Raw genomic sequence first — 15,570 nt, forward strand, 5'->3', positions numbered from 1 at the left:
TACTGCAATTCTTCGGTTCTACTTGTAGTTATTCATTACATCAGATAAGATCCTACATAAAAAAGTGAAAAACACAAATCACGTTTTATTACTTGAATTAGACGGCTTAAAAATTGTTTAACATTTCTCATTTAGCAGATTAACAAGTAATACCAGATAATACCATTGAATATTGATAATGATGACAGTATTCTCATTCACTTAACCAGTTAGACACATAGTACAATTTGAATCAATGTGATTTACTTTTTTATCAAGATCAAATATAAAATCGTAAACTGGATCAAAAATTTCTGCGAATATTTTTTTTCCCAAAAATAGTGTTTGAAAATAATGGATATCAAATAATACAAGTCGAATTTTGGAAACCCAGATTATTTCTTATTGTATTTTTATCATATAGTTGCAGTCAATGAGATGAATTCATCTAGTTTCGAGAACGTTAAAACTCTTAATAAAATATTACAAATGCGTATCAACTTTTGATTTAATTGAAAGTATCACATTTTTAGACATAAATACTGATATTAAGGGAGATTCTTCGCTTAGGTACTAGTTAGCTAATTAGCAATACTGCTATTTTGGTTTTAACTTTAGTAATAGTGTTGCTAGTGAAATAATAATAACAGACAACCCTGTATGTTTGCACATATGTACAAAGTTTTAAGGAGATTCATTTTTTTAATAATGAAACAGATAAATCTCGAACGTCTGTAAAACGTTGATATCAAAGTATTAAATGTAGTCATTCTCCAAAGAATCAGAATTCGTTCTTGTTGGCAAGCTATGAAAATAACTTTTGGTTATTCTTTATTATATTCAGGGTTTATTAATTTATATATTATACAGTCCCGCTTTCATGAGTACACCTTGATATCTCAGTTAATAATAATGCGATTTTCTTTAAATTATGGTGGTGATTGTATGTCAGAAAAAAGAAAAAATAATTAGGGCCAATTTTAGTTAACTTTTTTTATCAGATTTAGAAGTAGGTAGCATCTCCAAAAACCCGTCCGTATCCCTTATTGCCTTCAAATTATTTTAAAATATTAATTAAATAAGTAAATTTTTCTTTTTGTTACAGTTAGGTTATAAGACTTTAAATTATGGACAAAGGGGTTTTTGGGGATGCTGATTTTAAACCTGGTAGGAAAAGTTACCTAAAATTGGCCCTAATATCTTTTTTCAACCTCTTTTTACTCTTCTGCAAATAAATATTTCTGACATATAATCACCACGATAATTTAAAGAAATTCGAATTATTATTAACTGAGATATCAAGGTGTACTCATGAAAAGCAAGACACACTGTATACTAAATCTTTTGTATAATAAATCTATAGAAAAACATCAATTTTACATAGCAATATAATAGACTTACCTTTATTACTCTATCAGGTCATCAGTAATCATCACTTTAAAGTGTCATTGAAAAACTGGATTTCACCCAAAGTTACACTTATGCAAGGACAAAAAAAACAAGAAGTGTTATGTCATACGGTATAAATCGGTCGAACGAAGGAGAAACAAGAATAATAATGAAATATATTATAGGCTTATAGGTAACTTTATGAAATCGTGATGGAACGGTGTAATGCAAATTCGAATTTCATCAGCAGAATTGTCCTTAAATAGAAATATTTTGTTTAATGTTCCTGGGTGTAATTGAAAATGCTGCCACAATAGAGAAAATTTATTGGAGTCAGACCTTATTATCATCATTGATGGTTACATTAACCAAGTTTGTGGGATGTGAGAATTATTTATATATGAACAAAAACAAAAAGATTTATAAAAAAGTCAAATATATTAAATATGAGCTAATTTACTTGGTGGTCAGCTGTAAAGATAAGAAGTACAACATGTAGGCAGACAATAACAACAATACAACAACTTCTAGACATTTAACAACAAAAATATATACTTTTAGTCATCATGATAAAAAATATTAAATTACACCAAAATCACAGACTTATTCCTTCATAGCAATCAAAAATCCATCAATAACTTCAGTATACATAACTTGTCATCTCCAATAAAAATACGGCATGTTACTTTACTACAACTTACACTATGTATTTCTAGTAAAAATTTCAGTACTACTTGTAGGTTGTGTAGGGTCTGTATCTTGATTTTCTTTTCTACCTTTTGGGGAAGGAGGAGGGCGTTCTATCGTCATAGATTGTTGTGGAACTTTATTGTCCGCTTGCACTTCCATCAGTGAATATATTTCTTTCAAAATCATTAGAATACTGTCTTCAGACTCCCAGTATCCCACGTGACTAGCCAAAGCAAAAATATATTCATTGATGATCTCTAAAGGAGATTCCTGTAGTACGTAGTCAATTCTTCTTCCCTTATTCAATTGGCCTAAACAAATGTCAGTTTCTTCCTGGACCTCAACAGGCTCGTCTTCTTCTAATGTTGCAGCAAGCTGAGATTGAATCTTATGATTCACTTCAGCTTCTAAAGCTGGTGGATCAACTTTGTGGAACATTGCCAACTGGTAAAATGAGTTTAAGGTACTCTTCATAGAATCAAACACTTTATTCTTCAAGTCCGCTCCTACTCGAGCCATAGTTTCTTTCAACTCTATAAAAGAAAGATAAAACTTGTTCTTGCTTTTAAGAGGAAAACTCACCTAAATGCATGCGTTTCCGTCCCTTGTGATGCGGAATTAATACCGGCTTCAACTTAGCCAATTCTGGATTTACCAAAGCCTCGATTCTGTACGCAACTGGATCGTAAGGATGGAATATGTTGAAGAAAGCGGGACAAGTGGGTAAAGAGAAGTTTTCTCCCAGTTTATCTAAGCCACGGACTGTGACGAACATACCTGGAAATTGATTGAATTTGGTTATTAAGTTTGTATAATTTTTTGTTAGTTAAAAAAACCTCTACTTGACACTTGTTACGTACCTATAGGACTTCCGAGAGCAAAGAAAGCACTAGGTTTAAAATCCAAGTGTGGATAACAAATCTTAGGTTGACCAGCACCAACTGTACTCATCATATAGCTGATCCGTCTGCAAAGTGTCTTACTGCCATTGGAAACTTCTTTAAAACAACCGTAAATAAAAATTCTCAACACTCTCTAGTTTTATCGACAAACCTTGTTTAGTTTCTTCCTCATCACAGGCATCTTCAGGATGTTGATGAGATAATAAATCGAAAATGATCAGAGAACCTAAACTATGCCCTCCAATAGATACGCCGCCTTTGAAAGAAGGATTTCGTGTCTTGAACAAGTTATACACCCTATTCAGTTCATCTCCAACTGTAGAAATTATAGTTTGGCAGTAAACTGGACTGGTGTAAAATAGCACATCTAGAATAGTGTCGTTGGTGAAGTTTCTGAGCCTTGGAATACTCTCAAGAGTGATATTCTTTAATTGTTCGTCAACTCCAGTTTCTTCTGAATGTAAAGAAGAATGCCAGCTTATGGGTAGAACTTCGACTCGGTGAATTAAGCCTTGTTCACACGATGTTTTGTAATGGGCTTGGGTTAGTTGGAAGGCGATATTGCGGAATTCATCCACTGAAATTTATTTTTGTAGAGATGTGGGATCTTGTATAAAAACAAACATACCAACTTCCTCGACAGTTCTAAATTTAAGATCGCAAACAGACCCTATACCGTGTACCATAAACAAAACATGATCCACTTCAGCTGTTTCCCCTTCATCAATATCAAACTCTCCTAAACCGCGTTTGACCACTCTAGGACGGTCTTGGTTCTGAAAAATTTAGTTACGTTTACATTTAGCTACCATGTTTTTTACTTATATATCTACCGGAGTATTTCCCCAAGCATCAGTTGTCTGTGCAGGAGGAAACACCACTAAAACTTCAGGAGAATGAAACTCCACAGTTTCTCCATTAGACAAAGGAACTTTTCGAAGCCACTGATTAGATTCAAATGCAATTTTGAATTCTTCCTCAAGTTTAGTAGCCACATTTTCTTCGTAAGGCACATAGTTTCCATCGCTGCCTTTGTGAAACCATGAGCAACGCCTTACTTCCAAAACTTCGCCTTTCCAGTAAACTGGTACTTTTTGCCGACGTAATATGTTAACATCGTAACGATCTCCATCGGTTGCTATGACTTTATCGAGATCTAAATCGTCTATAAATATCAATGATTAGTCTGAGATTTTCTATCCAGAAGAATGACTTACTAGAAACAAAGGCTTCTTCCAGAGCAAAAGAGTCAACGTTAGAAAAAGGAACCCACACACTCTTATCTTTGTTGCCTTTTTTATAAAACCAATGATGGTAAACAGGCCTGTAAACTTTACTGCTACTGTTCTGAAACTGTCCCTGTTCAGGAGATAAAATGTCACTAGCACCGGATCTTAAAGCTTCACTAGCCGGAATGGCATCCATAACTGGTCCTACTTGCAAAGTCGGAACTGCGGAATGTTGAGGTTGTGGAATGCTAGGTTTTACAGGCGGAATTGATGGAGGTTGAGGATTGATTGGTTTGAATTGGCTATTCAAGGCAAAGGTTACGTCTTGAATCGAAGAAGTCGAACTAGCTGGGGATATTGAAAACTGGCTCACTGGAGGTTGATGAAGTGTGGGAGGGGGAGGTAGCAAACTTTGAACGGAAGGAAAAGGAGTGTTTGGAGTGCTGGCGGTTAAGCCTGGAACTGGCGCGTAGGCTGGACGTTTTAGGCCAGGACGTCTAAATGCGTTGGCAGCACCTAAACCAAAGACAAATTGCTAATATACCACTGTACAAACTATATTTAACTCACCAAACTAGAAACTAATATAATATAGAATTATATTTAGTGAATGAAAACTGGTTTCTAAAAACACTAAAATATCATTGATATCACATTATTTATGCGAATAAACCTTCGGACATTGTACTGCAATGTCATTTTTCATTCATAATCGATTTCATTGAAGTATATGATGTGAGTTTTTCTGAATCTTGAGATATTTACTATCTTCTAATCTTTACGGTTTATTACCAAAAATTTGTAAAACAAAACTCATCCTATAAGCAGATATAAGCTATCACTACCCCTATTTTCATAGTTCTTTAGAGAAACAAAGTTTAAACAAAAGCTCTGTTCTTCTCCTAGGTCTTACCTCCAGTCAACAATGGTGGTGGAGGTTCACTATTCCTTCCTAAAGAAGTTGTAGGATCAAATAAAGGAACCGGTGGTGCGTCACTTGGAGGTTGACTAATTAAGTTATCTAAAAGAGGTGGTGCTGGAAGTTCTTCCTCTGTTTGGCGACTTGGTCCACTTCCCAGACGTAAATAGTTGGAGAATGATGAGAAAACTGACGTTAAGTTCGAGTTTGAATGCTGATTTTGATTGGATGGAGAATTGAGATCAAGCTCTTGATGCTCCTGTGGAAAGTACGTTGGAGGCTGACCAACAAAAGCTGTCACAGGGGTTAAAATCGCTGTAGATTGGTGATGACTCGAAGAAATGGATTCCTGATGAGTTTGTTCTGAAAATAAATCATCATACATACAGGTAATAATCGTTCGATTTTCAAAAGTAAAACAATAGATTTTGGAGAATTGTGCTGATTGGAACGCAAGGTGATAAGAAATCAATGGGTATGGGTAATAGTGGGTGTTTTCATTTGCAAACATCCGACCAAACCCATGTTGGTCATAATTTGGTACAAAAAGCTAGTAAGTTTCTGGAAGCCGACAGTCCAATTTCGACCGCACAAAATGTGGTTTTATCAAATCTTAGTTTCGATTGTGATAGTGTGTGAATCCGCGAATTCAATTTCGTATAATCTAAACAGTTACGAACTTTTGGATGATCAAAGATCTTTGGATAATGTTAAAGTAATCGCTCAACCTGTAGCCTTATTAGTTGATGATGCACCTGAAAATTATAGAAACGCGCTTCAACTGTTGCAGCGGGAAACTTTTGGAGATTCCGACTTGTGGCTAATAACCTTTAACTCATCAGGTAGATATTTTAATTTTTAAATTTTATTTTCGTGTAACAAAGATTTTAAAGGGGTGTCGACAATTTGGGAAGAAAAAGTGTTAAACAACGAGAATAAATTTTATAATACACTCCAAAAATTGGCTGCGGATAGTGAGTCAAACAGCCATTCTAATCAGTCCCTACCTGTGTTTGCCTTATTGCGTACAGCCCGTGTTTTACCAAACAACAGTGCTGTTGTAGTTTTTAGTAACGGACTTATTAACGCGGACAAAGATTTAGAGAATGAGGCATTGAGTTGGATATTAGATAAAAACATAACGGTAAGTGTTCATTTTTTACATAATTAATTATTTGAGATATAAAAAAATAATTTTTAATTGTTGAAGAAAACATTGGCGTAACGTTTTTTTCTTAAAAATATTAAATGCTAAGTTAATAAAACCGTATAACTTTATCTCTCTAAAAGATCGGACATTTAAAACATTCTTTTTTGTAATGCTTTTCCTTAAAACGAATCCAAGAACAGCTTCCTTAAATTTTTAGCAGCAACATCGTGTATATCATGGAAATTACAATGCAGATGTGGTTTGGTTCAAAATAGCACGTGACAAGACTAAAAAGTTTGAATACTGCATTCAACGGCGTTTTGTTTTTAATTTAATAACTTTTTTTTGAAAATTTCTTTTTATTGTTTTACAGAAATGCGCAACTTTACCTCCATTATATCTCTCTTATAGATTTTGAAATGACGATGCTTTCAGTCGAATTTGGGACACTCGGTACTTATTTCCAAATAAATTACATTATAACAGCCAACCTGATTAGTACTCATAGTACATAGGAAAGCATAAACACATAAAGTGTCAGTTTTAAAACAATGAGGAAAAAATTTTAGAACATATTATTTCTGTATCTATATTAAGTAAAATTTACCTGTAGGGCTAATACAAATACAGTAAACCTTCTATTAAAATGTATTAAATAAGTAAACAAAAACCAATAATACCATATAGACCTCAAAGTAACGAAAAACAATTTTGACTATAAATCACTAGGATAAGAGTTTCATATCATTGAAAACAAATGCATACGTTCCATTCCAATTAATTTACTAACTTATATTGTGCACTAAATCAACAACAAACAGATAATTACAAGACCATAGTCAATGTTTTCTATAAAAAATCTTCCAATTGTAGGGTATTATGAAATTACTTTTTGCAGGTTTACACAGTGAACGAAAATAACAGCCAAACATACTTGAAAACGATTAGAAAATATTCTGGTGGAAGAGTACTTGGTGTAACTCCAACTTCTGACAGTTACAAATATCAAAGCCACTCAACACCTAGTAACGTGTCTCTGATCCTTTTTAGAAAAAACCTGCAAAATGAATCGGACCTCACATTTCCTATAGATTCTGCTGTTACTGCCATACACATCACTATCAAGCCTTCATTTTACATCAAAGGGGAGCTTACATCTCCGGGTGGTAATATAAATTAAATACAACAATACTTTGGTTGTGCCCTAACAATTTTTACTACAGGCTACGGGCTCTTATTTGTCAATGAAACTACTAGCAACCCAATTAAATTCTCTAGAGGATCTTTTTTTGATGACATGGATGGAGGTATGGAAATACATTTGAATTTTTCGACAACTACTAGATTAATTGTGGGAACTTGGAGATTAAAATTGAAAAACCAGCAAGAGGCTTATAATGTTACTGTTTTTGCTTTTACTAAAAAGTTCTTGGATACAGTAAGATTTCCTGACGATCAAAAAGGTAAGTAAGTGAATGGAAGCACAAAACTTACAATGTAAATAACCACAGACACTGAGGGAACACTTTGACTACCGGGGCAACGACTATTAATGAACTATCAATACTAAATAAATGATATAAACCTTGACTAGTAAGCACATTCGTACTATATGAAAGATGCGTCACTAACTAAAGGAATGATGTAAACTAATGATCGGAAAAAATACTCGACCTTATTGCTCTTTGCGCTTAGTCTTTGGGTTATATACAAAATAAAGACACAATCTGCGTTAATGCTTTGTTTACTACTTTAACTTGCGAAATCAAAATGCTCTAAATGTGTCAGACAAAACATTGTTGCGCAATTTAGGCTGAATACTTGAATAGATCCGCGTAGTGAAAAACTTAAAAATAGGTTTCAAACATTTTCTCCACGGTCAAGGACAAAGTATGTACCTTGTACTGGTACCCTGCGTATATAAAAGAAAGTGCAAAGATTTTGAAATAAATAAATATATTTTCTAGGGAATAACTCAGTAAACAAGGATATGTTGAAATTAGGCGTTACCGGCGATATAAGTCATATAACCGACGTCAGCTTGTTAGATAGTAATGGCGAGACATTGTTGAAAAATATAAGTTATAAATTCAACAACGGCCATCTAAACTATGTCACTGAAAATAAAGATAACACAACGGATATTGGAAATAAAAATGCCTTTGATATATTAAGTAAATCGCGACTCGCAGAGCCTTTGTATACTTTAATTAAAGGAAAGGATGTTAAAGGTCTGTATTTTAAAAGCGAAATTAGTGTCGAAACTATAAATACATTTACAGGTCACTACTTTCAACGTTTGAGTTACTTTTCTAGAAAAAGCGACATTTACCCTCTTCAGTTAATTTCAATTGAAGTTGGGCTGGGATCTGAACTATTTACTGCGACAGATGCTCAAACATGGTCCCAAATATATTTCGAAATCACCAACCATGGAACAACGGCTCAATATGTTACATACCAATGTACTCATTCTAGAGCCATTTTACACAGGCTGTCAAGCTTTCAGTAAGCTTATAATTGTTAGTAATTATAAATAATAAATGCATCATGTTCTTAGGAGCTATTTAGAGCCACAGGGACACACTATGGTCATATTATCAATACTAACACGTTCAGGAAATTATCAAGACGAACTCAGTTTTATTGTAAAAAGCGGTTTTCAAACTGTACAAAAGAAAGTATTGATAGATGTGGGAGTACAAATAATGGATGATACTGCTCCGGAATTGGAATATCAGTACAAAAGTGACTGCACAGAAGTCCTTTTTTCCCAGTGTTATAAAGGCATTTGGACAATAGAGGTTGTGGCTAGAGATGTAGACTCAGGTTTTTCAAACTTTATTAAATTTTTAAACTTCAGTTAATATTGATTTTGTTAATGCAGGCTTAATGCGACTAAACAGTATCCCCAAAGGCTTATACGTCCCATACGGATACACTGTAGGTACTAAAAATTCAATTACAGGACATTACAGTGAGTCCTGCTGCAATCCTGATTTACAACTAATAGCAGTTGATCGACAAGGCAATCAGAAAAGCTACAGTGTTAATGCTTATCGTAAGTATCCTGTACAGCCAACTTCTGTATTTTAACAGTTTTCATTTGCAGAAACTCTTCCAAGCATCGGAGTAATAGCTGCCATAGTACTAGGAGTAATACTTTTCATTATTTTACTAGTAGTGCTTATTATTGTGGTAGTAAAAAAGTGCAAAGCTAAAAGGTCATACGAATTGCGATCTTACAGAGGGGGGAGGATCTGACAATTAATTCAAACTATCATAGCAGAGCAAAATCAGATGAATCTATGGGATACTTTAGTTCTGGAGATTTCTGATAGTTTACGCAGTTCTAGTAATGCTAGCAGAAGTAGCAGCAGTACGTAATGACTATGTGTTTTATGTTTTTGGTGAAATTTTACTACTTTGATATAACATTTGTAGAATCTTGGGTGCTTTTATTTTATTACAAATTATTTACCCTTTAATTAGATTAATTTTAAGGCAAAAGAAGGTAGAAATGATAATTCTTTCAACCTAAGTAAGAGGGTTCATTGGTCATATGTTAATTTGAGAGCTGAAACCATTGAGTTAAGCATTATAGGCTGTAAGTAAGTAAAATGAAAACATATAAAAAGAGGGGATGGCACGTTTTGGTGGTCATACGCATATAATAATGCATACCATATCTAAAAAGGGTAGTTTAATTCAAAATTTACCTACAAAATTCCGACATTTTGGTGGAGCAAAAAAATACGTTTTTTCATGTAAAGATTATTCCACTTTGCTCTTGTATTAACCATCCCTGGTACTTAGATGTGGGATATTTTTATTATATACCACAGGTCATTTTTGAAATGACAAAAATATAACCAATTATACCTTCAACAAAAGATGAGATGTTGGTCTAAGAGACTTGCATTGACTACTCATGAGTACAAATAACTAATCTACTAGATTATTAGAATAAACAGTAATAATTATACTTTTCTGTTATCCATGTTACCCTGATAATTACATTTCCACATTTATTTGTAGCTGCATTTTGTTGTATTTTACAGAAATTTCTGTCATTGAATAAAATTATGTGAAAGGACAAATGAATCTTACTATGGAAAATAAATAATATAATTTTGTTATTTGATTAATAGTATCAATATCAGAGTATTTATTCACTTCTTCTACAATGACCTTAATTTCTCTAACAAATATTGCTCTAGCATAATGGCATGATGATCTCCTATGGCATTGATTGAGGGTATACTGAAAGAGATGATTATGCAACTCAAAGAACTCATAAATTGCAACTCTTTCACTTTTGATGGAAATAATGATTTAACACCTGTTAAGTCAAGGAATTGTTGTACTAGTTTCAAGATTCTTCTTTTCAAATTAAAACTTTGACAAGTTGAGTGAGCAATCATAAAAGGCACACAGGAACTTGTTATTACTCATAGTACAGTAATAAACAAAACTAGCTAAATAGCAAAATTAATTTAAATTGAAAAAGGTTAATATTAGTACTCAAATTATTTACATACCAGGAACAATATTTACTACAGGTTTTGGTGGTGGTTTTTCCATAGCAGGGAGCAAAATAGCATGTTGTGAGAAGTCCTCGTAGGTACTCCCAGTCACTGAAGGACTAAAAAGAGTATTTTTCACAAATTTCTTAGGATCATTCATATTTTTTTAATAACTTCTATTATTATATGTATGAACTATATACTAAGTGAACAGCTGGAAAGTTGGTAGCTGGACACATTGGCAGGCAGCTGGGCGGAGCCTACAAATAATAAATCTTCTTTAAAATTAACTGTTGTATCGATCTGTCAATAAGTTGTAGTTTTGCGTTATTTCGAAAAGAGGGCGCTAACTGCTAACAGCAACTACAAGTCAAAACTATGGTCAAGATCAATTGGTCAAAGCAATAAGCAATCTTCAATCTTCATCTCCATATGGTATCTGAAAAGAGAGCACCATCTTATGTTGGGGTACTGGGTGACAGATGGCGTTGTTAAAATGACGTCTGGACGGACAGAAAACCAGTCGTGGCACCATCTATTGAGTGTAGATAGCTTCAGCTGATGAACATCTAATACTTTTGAGATAGGAAATCACAACACCATACAGTATAGATTAATAAGTATTTATTTCAGCGCCATTTCTTAATAGTAGATGTCACTGTACATTCGATTTTCTACTAAATCTGAACTAATTTACATCACAAAAGCAGTTCCTTGATTGTGGTTGTTTACACCTTCGAACCCTAATCAAAGCCCTAATATTTATGTATAATCATAAAACATCAACAGTTGTACCCTGGCCAAGTAGATTCTCTTAAATTAGCTTGAAATGGACATAAATAGTCTTGAATTGTGCTTGTGGCAGGTAAAGCCAATATTCTTAAATCTCCTGAAGGATTAATCTGCAAAGCGTTTGACACTAAACTAGTTGAATAGCGTGGTTGTCCATACGAATTGTAATTCACCGTAGTGATAGTACTGGATTGTGATTGACCAGTAATCGGGTTGATAGAGGAGCATCTAGCGATAGCCAAAATACACGAAGTTATATTTTTGTATAGAATTACTTGATCCTGTTGTTCTTCAGCAGGATTGTCCTGGCTTGATTCAGAGTAACATTGACTAATCTGAAAATGAAAGCATTAGAGAGATAATAATATAAAAACTAAAGAAAAATTAGTATTGTTTGGATTTAATTCTAGGCGATAAGATATTATTAGAATACCATCAAACATGCTGCAGTGGTTTTTTTTTATTATTAAATTTATACCAATAATCAAACAAACGTGTAATGACGTCACAGCTGAAAAACTTGGCAAGGTTGACAAAGTGCAAATGTGTAAGCCACTCAAAACAACGTAATCCTTCCAAATAAAAACCCTATAAAATCATATTAGAACTTTCAGAGTCTTCTAAATACTACTGAAAACCACCCAAAAATTACCAGAAGTCTCTAGAAGTTTTTTAAACCCTCCAAAAATTTTCAAAAATTGCCACAAACCTCAAAAAGAATTGAAAATGCCAGAGGCATCTAAATACCACTCAACAAGCTTGAGTCAATGCTTTAATTTACTCCAGTTCTTCATAATTTCTTTTCATAAAATTAACATTGTTCAACTGCATTGTTCAGTTAACCGGTTTTAATAACCAGCGATCTAAAAGCGGTAATTTTCCAACTGTAAAATTTTCAGGAAGTTACACGCCATGAAAGGGAAACTTTCAACAAACAAAAGGAAAATCGCCGTCCTTACTGACATTCCTTATTAAACCCGTAAATTTCGATAAGTCATTCAACTGCAAAATTTACATTCCGATTAATTATTAAATTGATTAGGTACTTTTTCTGGAAATTTATTTTTGGTTGATAATTATTTTAAGTAATAAATTATGATAAAAACAGTCAAGCTATGAAAACAAGATAAAGTCAAATTTAAAAAATGTCAAAGAACTAGCATTACATGTACGGTTAACCAAATTCATGTCAAAAATGTAGATTTAGTCCAGAATAGCATTTTTGCAAATAGATTTACAAAGTTACGTTGTTGGCAGCCCTGTAAAATGATGAATTTTAATTTAATAAGAAATTAAATGCGATTATTAAGTTATTGCACTGTAAATTTACATAATTTTTGATAAGTATATTATTCGTATGTACTAATGATTAGTAGCGTTAATAATAGTAATTATTAATGTTTAACTGCGGTCTGATCAATGTGTTTGTTAAGTAGGCATTGTATCCTTACCGTGTAAGTCTAAAATAAATTAAATAAAAAATATTGTATCATATAAATATCCTAATTAATTAAGTGTCCAAATATGGAAAATGTCACAAAAAATAACGATTCTTCGATGTTTGGGAATGTGGGTACTTTAATAGGTAAACTTATTGATAGCCAACCCTATAGTTTTGACTCTTTTCATTAAAAGAAAAAAACAGTGCAATATCACGTTTTTAAATGACTACATCAACAGATCTATTTAAGGAAAAAAAGAAAAAAAAAGAAGTTACAAAGCGATATCTAAAAAATTCTGAGAGGTTGCCACAAAGATAATTTCATTGACACAAATTATACTAAAATCACTGTTTTGAAATTACCAAAAAAATCACATTGTTCTGATTGCTCTGTTATCACTGCCATAGTTAGTGTTTTGGGGAATTCGCGTTCTAAAATGTTTGCGTTATTCAAGTAACGATTAGGAAATCAAAAATATATCTAAATGTGTCAGCCTTATCATCGGCTACACAAAGTGTTGTAATTATGTAATAAAATATTCAGATTTTTAGGCTATCGTTGTTTGGTCTGACATGATGTTTTTATTTTCTGTGATTTTTGCGACCAACATACGATTTTTTCGCCACGAGTTCGGATTGCATAACTGAGTGAATAATATCGATTTTATATTCAAGAAATATAAGGTACTAACTAATCTTTCCGAGTTGATTCTTCGCAAACACCGAACAAAGCTACAATATCCTGTCACGCAAAATGCATTTTGAAGTACTGTTGAGGTCTGAAAAGTAATAAATAAGTAAACGTATGTGGATAGTAGAAAAACTTACATTGATCATGTCTATACAGTCATTATACTCTGTTTCAGCAAAATACTGTGAACTGTATGAAGACAGTAAATTTAAAGAGGGTTGGTTATTGTTAGCCCTTACCGCCTCACGGAAATTGAGTCTGCAATTCTGCGTATCGTCTACATTTCCGCAGGCATATAAAAGTAAATTTAATAGCTGATTACTGAAATTGAATGAAGAACAAAAAAAAGCGAAATTAATTTTATGAAACATTTCAGGAAGTTTAATAAAGAGACTTACATGTTTTTCTCGCATTTTTGCGTACCAAGGTTTGTAGCCCCCAAAAGGTCACCGATCTGTAAAATAAACATGTTCACTTGACCGCAGTTGCGAAATATTTTAAAACCTTAGACCATTGAACTATTGTTCCTGTGAATGTAATTTATATTCCTAGTAATTAAAGTTGTCTGTTATCTTTAAAGGTGTCCATATAAGGGTAAGATTCTGTTTCAGAAGTCATAAGTTCATTTTAGTTTCTAGTACCTTTACACAACTATCTATTTAAAGAATATAATTGAATCACAATATGAAAGCTGACGCTAAAAACATCAAAGTTGGGTAACATTACATATAGAATCAAATTTTAATTACGAAGCAATCTGATACTTAAACAAACTAAAATACCTGAATTACGGTGATCAAATGTAAAATAACGCGCGCAACTTTAATAAACATTATTGATTTGCTTGCAGAAAACAGACACAATGCAATTTTTATTGAAAAAGTACCTACTAAAACCAAACTAAAATCTAAATTTAAACAATAATGTATTTCCCAACATGTTTTTGAGTAACAACTTATTTCAACACATCCGCTCGTGACAATTATGTTATTAACTCGTTGAGATTATTAATTTTAAATTGAACCTAAATGTTGTATGAATGGGTCAGTAATAACGTTGCGTTTTAAATAATTAATATTTTTTATTTTAGATACTTTGTGGTAAATTTAATTGAACAGTTCCTACTTAGTAGCATGTATCTGCCACGTATGATTATTTTGAGTATGCTTAAATATCAACAGCAGTTTGAAACATGTTTTATGCAAGCATTGTCCTGAGCTCCAAAAAATTAGTTATGTACTGTTGATTTATGAGCATGCTCGAAATGATCATGCTCATTTGTAGCAAAGTGGACAAACAGCTCTAGCAATGAGCGTGTGTGTTCGTTAATAACGCTTTCTGTTCTAGGATTTGATCAAGGCTTTTGACTGTCTATTCCATAGAATTTAGTTCCAACTGTAGCAAACAGCTATAATACCAAATAGTTATACTATATAGTAAATCCTGGTTATTATAAAAGGTTAGACCTTTTTGTCCTTACTGTATATTTAAAAACAAGAAAAATTCATATCGTTATCATGACAATAATACAACAACAGTGATTATTGTTTATTTAATACCCTGGAATATGTTTTTTTTTCTGTACTAATCCATAAGTTATTGGCCTTCCCTACATTGCAAGGCCACCCTGTAATCTATAATAGAGTAATACACATGAGATAATGTATTTTCATGGAAAATGTTGAAATAACAATTCCAAGAATTATGGCGCAATACCAATAGTAAATATTTTGGTGAATTATTTAACAGAAAAATAACCTGAAATTTGCACTTATACGACGAATAATCGTTTTGCGTTTTGTCTTGTTTTTTTTGTTACGTAGTAGCTTTAATAGGACAGAAACAACGTTGCCAAGACTTAT

The 15,570-nt window shown here is 32.9% G+C and overlaps 3 protein-coding genes across 6 annotated transcripts; 1 reads left to right on the plus strand and 2 right to left on the minus strand.

Moving 5' to 3' along the window:
- Positions 1 to 1,787: 1,787 nt before the first annotated feature.
- Positions 1,788 to 11,019, minus strand: PAPLA1 (Phosphatidic Acid Phospholipase A1). Of its 2 annotated transcripts, none has more exons than XM_081993743.1 (9): positions 10,800 to 11,019; positions 5,103 to 5,471; positions 4,178 to 4,705; positions 3,794 to 4,125; positions 3,589 to 3,736; positions 3,112 to 3,537; positions 2,919 to 3,053; positions 2,641 to 2,835; positions 1,788 to 2,591 (listed from the first exon to the last, which is right to left on the minus strand). In XM_081993743.1, exons 1-9 carry the CDS (start codon positions 10,942 to 10,944, stop codon positions 2,071 to 2,073), a joined length of 2,799 nt encoding a protein of 932 aa, XP_081849869.1. In that variant the 5' UTR covers positions 10,945 to 11,019; the 3' UTR covers positions 1,788 to 2,070. The 2 variants fall into 2 exon arrangements, with proteins under 2 accessions (XP_081849869.1, XP_081849868.1); XM_081993742.1 differs by having other exon boundaries at positions 2,919 to 3,056; positions 10,800 to 11,018.
- On the plus strand, positions 5,542 to 9,704 carry LOC145738735 (uncharacterized). The gene is made up of 9 exons (XM_081993744.1): positions 5,542 to 5,950; positions 6,002 to 6,252; positions 7,157 to 7,424; positions 7,482 to 7,721; positions 8,226 to 8,489; positions 8,541 to 8,766; positions 8,819 to 9,087; positions 9,146 to 9,319; positions 9,371 to 9,704. The coding sequence occupies exons 1-9, from the start codon at positions 5,632 to 5,634 to the stop codon at positions 9,520 to 9,522; spliced, it is 2,163 nt and encodes a 720-aa protein (XP_081849870.1). The 5' UTR covers positions 5,542 to 5,631; the 3' UTR covers positions 9,523 to 9,704.
- Positions 11,020 to 11,393: 374 nt separating the features above from the next.
- Positions 11,394 to 14,752, minus strand: LOC145738786 (uncharacterized). Of its 3 annotated transcripts, none has more exons than XM_081993840.1 (5): positions 14,491 to 14,748; positions 14,107 to 14,162; positions 13,846 to 14,029; positions 13,710 to 13,796; positions 11,394 to 11,911 (listed from the first exon to the last, which is right to left on the minus strand). In XM_081993840.1, exons 1-5 carry the CDS (start codon positions 14,539 to 14,541, stop codon positions 11,567 to 11,569), a joined length of 723 nt encoding a protein of 240 aa, XP_081849966.1. In that variant the 5' UTR covers positions 14,542 to 14,748; the 3' UTR covers positions 11,394 to 11,566. The 3 variants fall into 3 exon arrangements, with proteins under 3 accessions (XP_081849966.1, XP_081849967.1, XP_081849968.1); XM_081993841.1 differs by lacking the exon at positions 14,491 to 14,748 and adding an exon at positions 14,220 to 14,477; XM_081993842.1 differs by lacking the exon at positions 13,710 to 13,796 and having other exon boundaries at positions 14,491 to 14,752.
- Positions 14,753 to 15,570: the final 818 nt, after the last annotated feature.

This window comes from Ips typographus, linkage group LG16 (genome assembly GCF_016097725.1).
Source record: "Ips typographus isolate SLU linkage group LG16, UJ_Ityp_2.0, whole genome shotgun sequence".
NCBI lineage: Eukaryota > Metazoa > Arthropoda > Insecta > Coleoptera > Curculionidae > Ips > Ips typographus.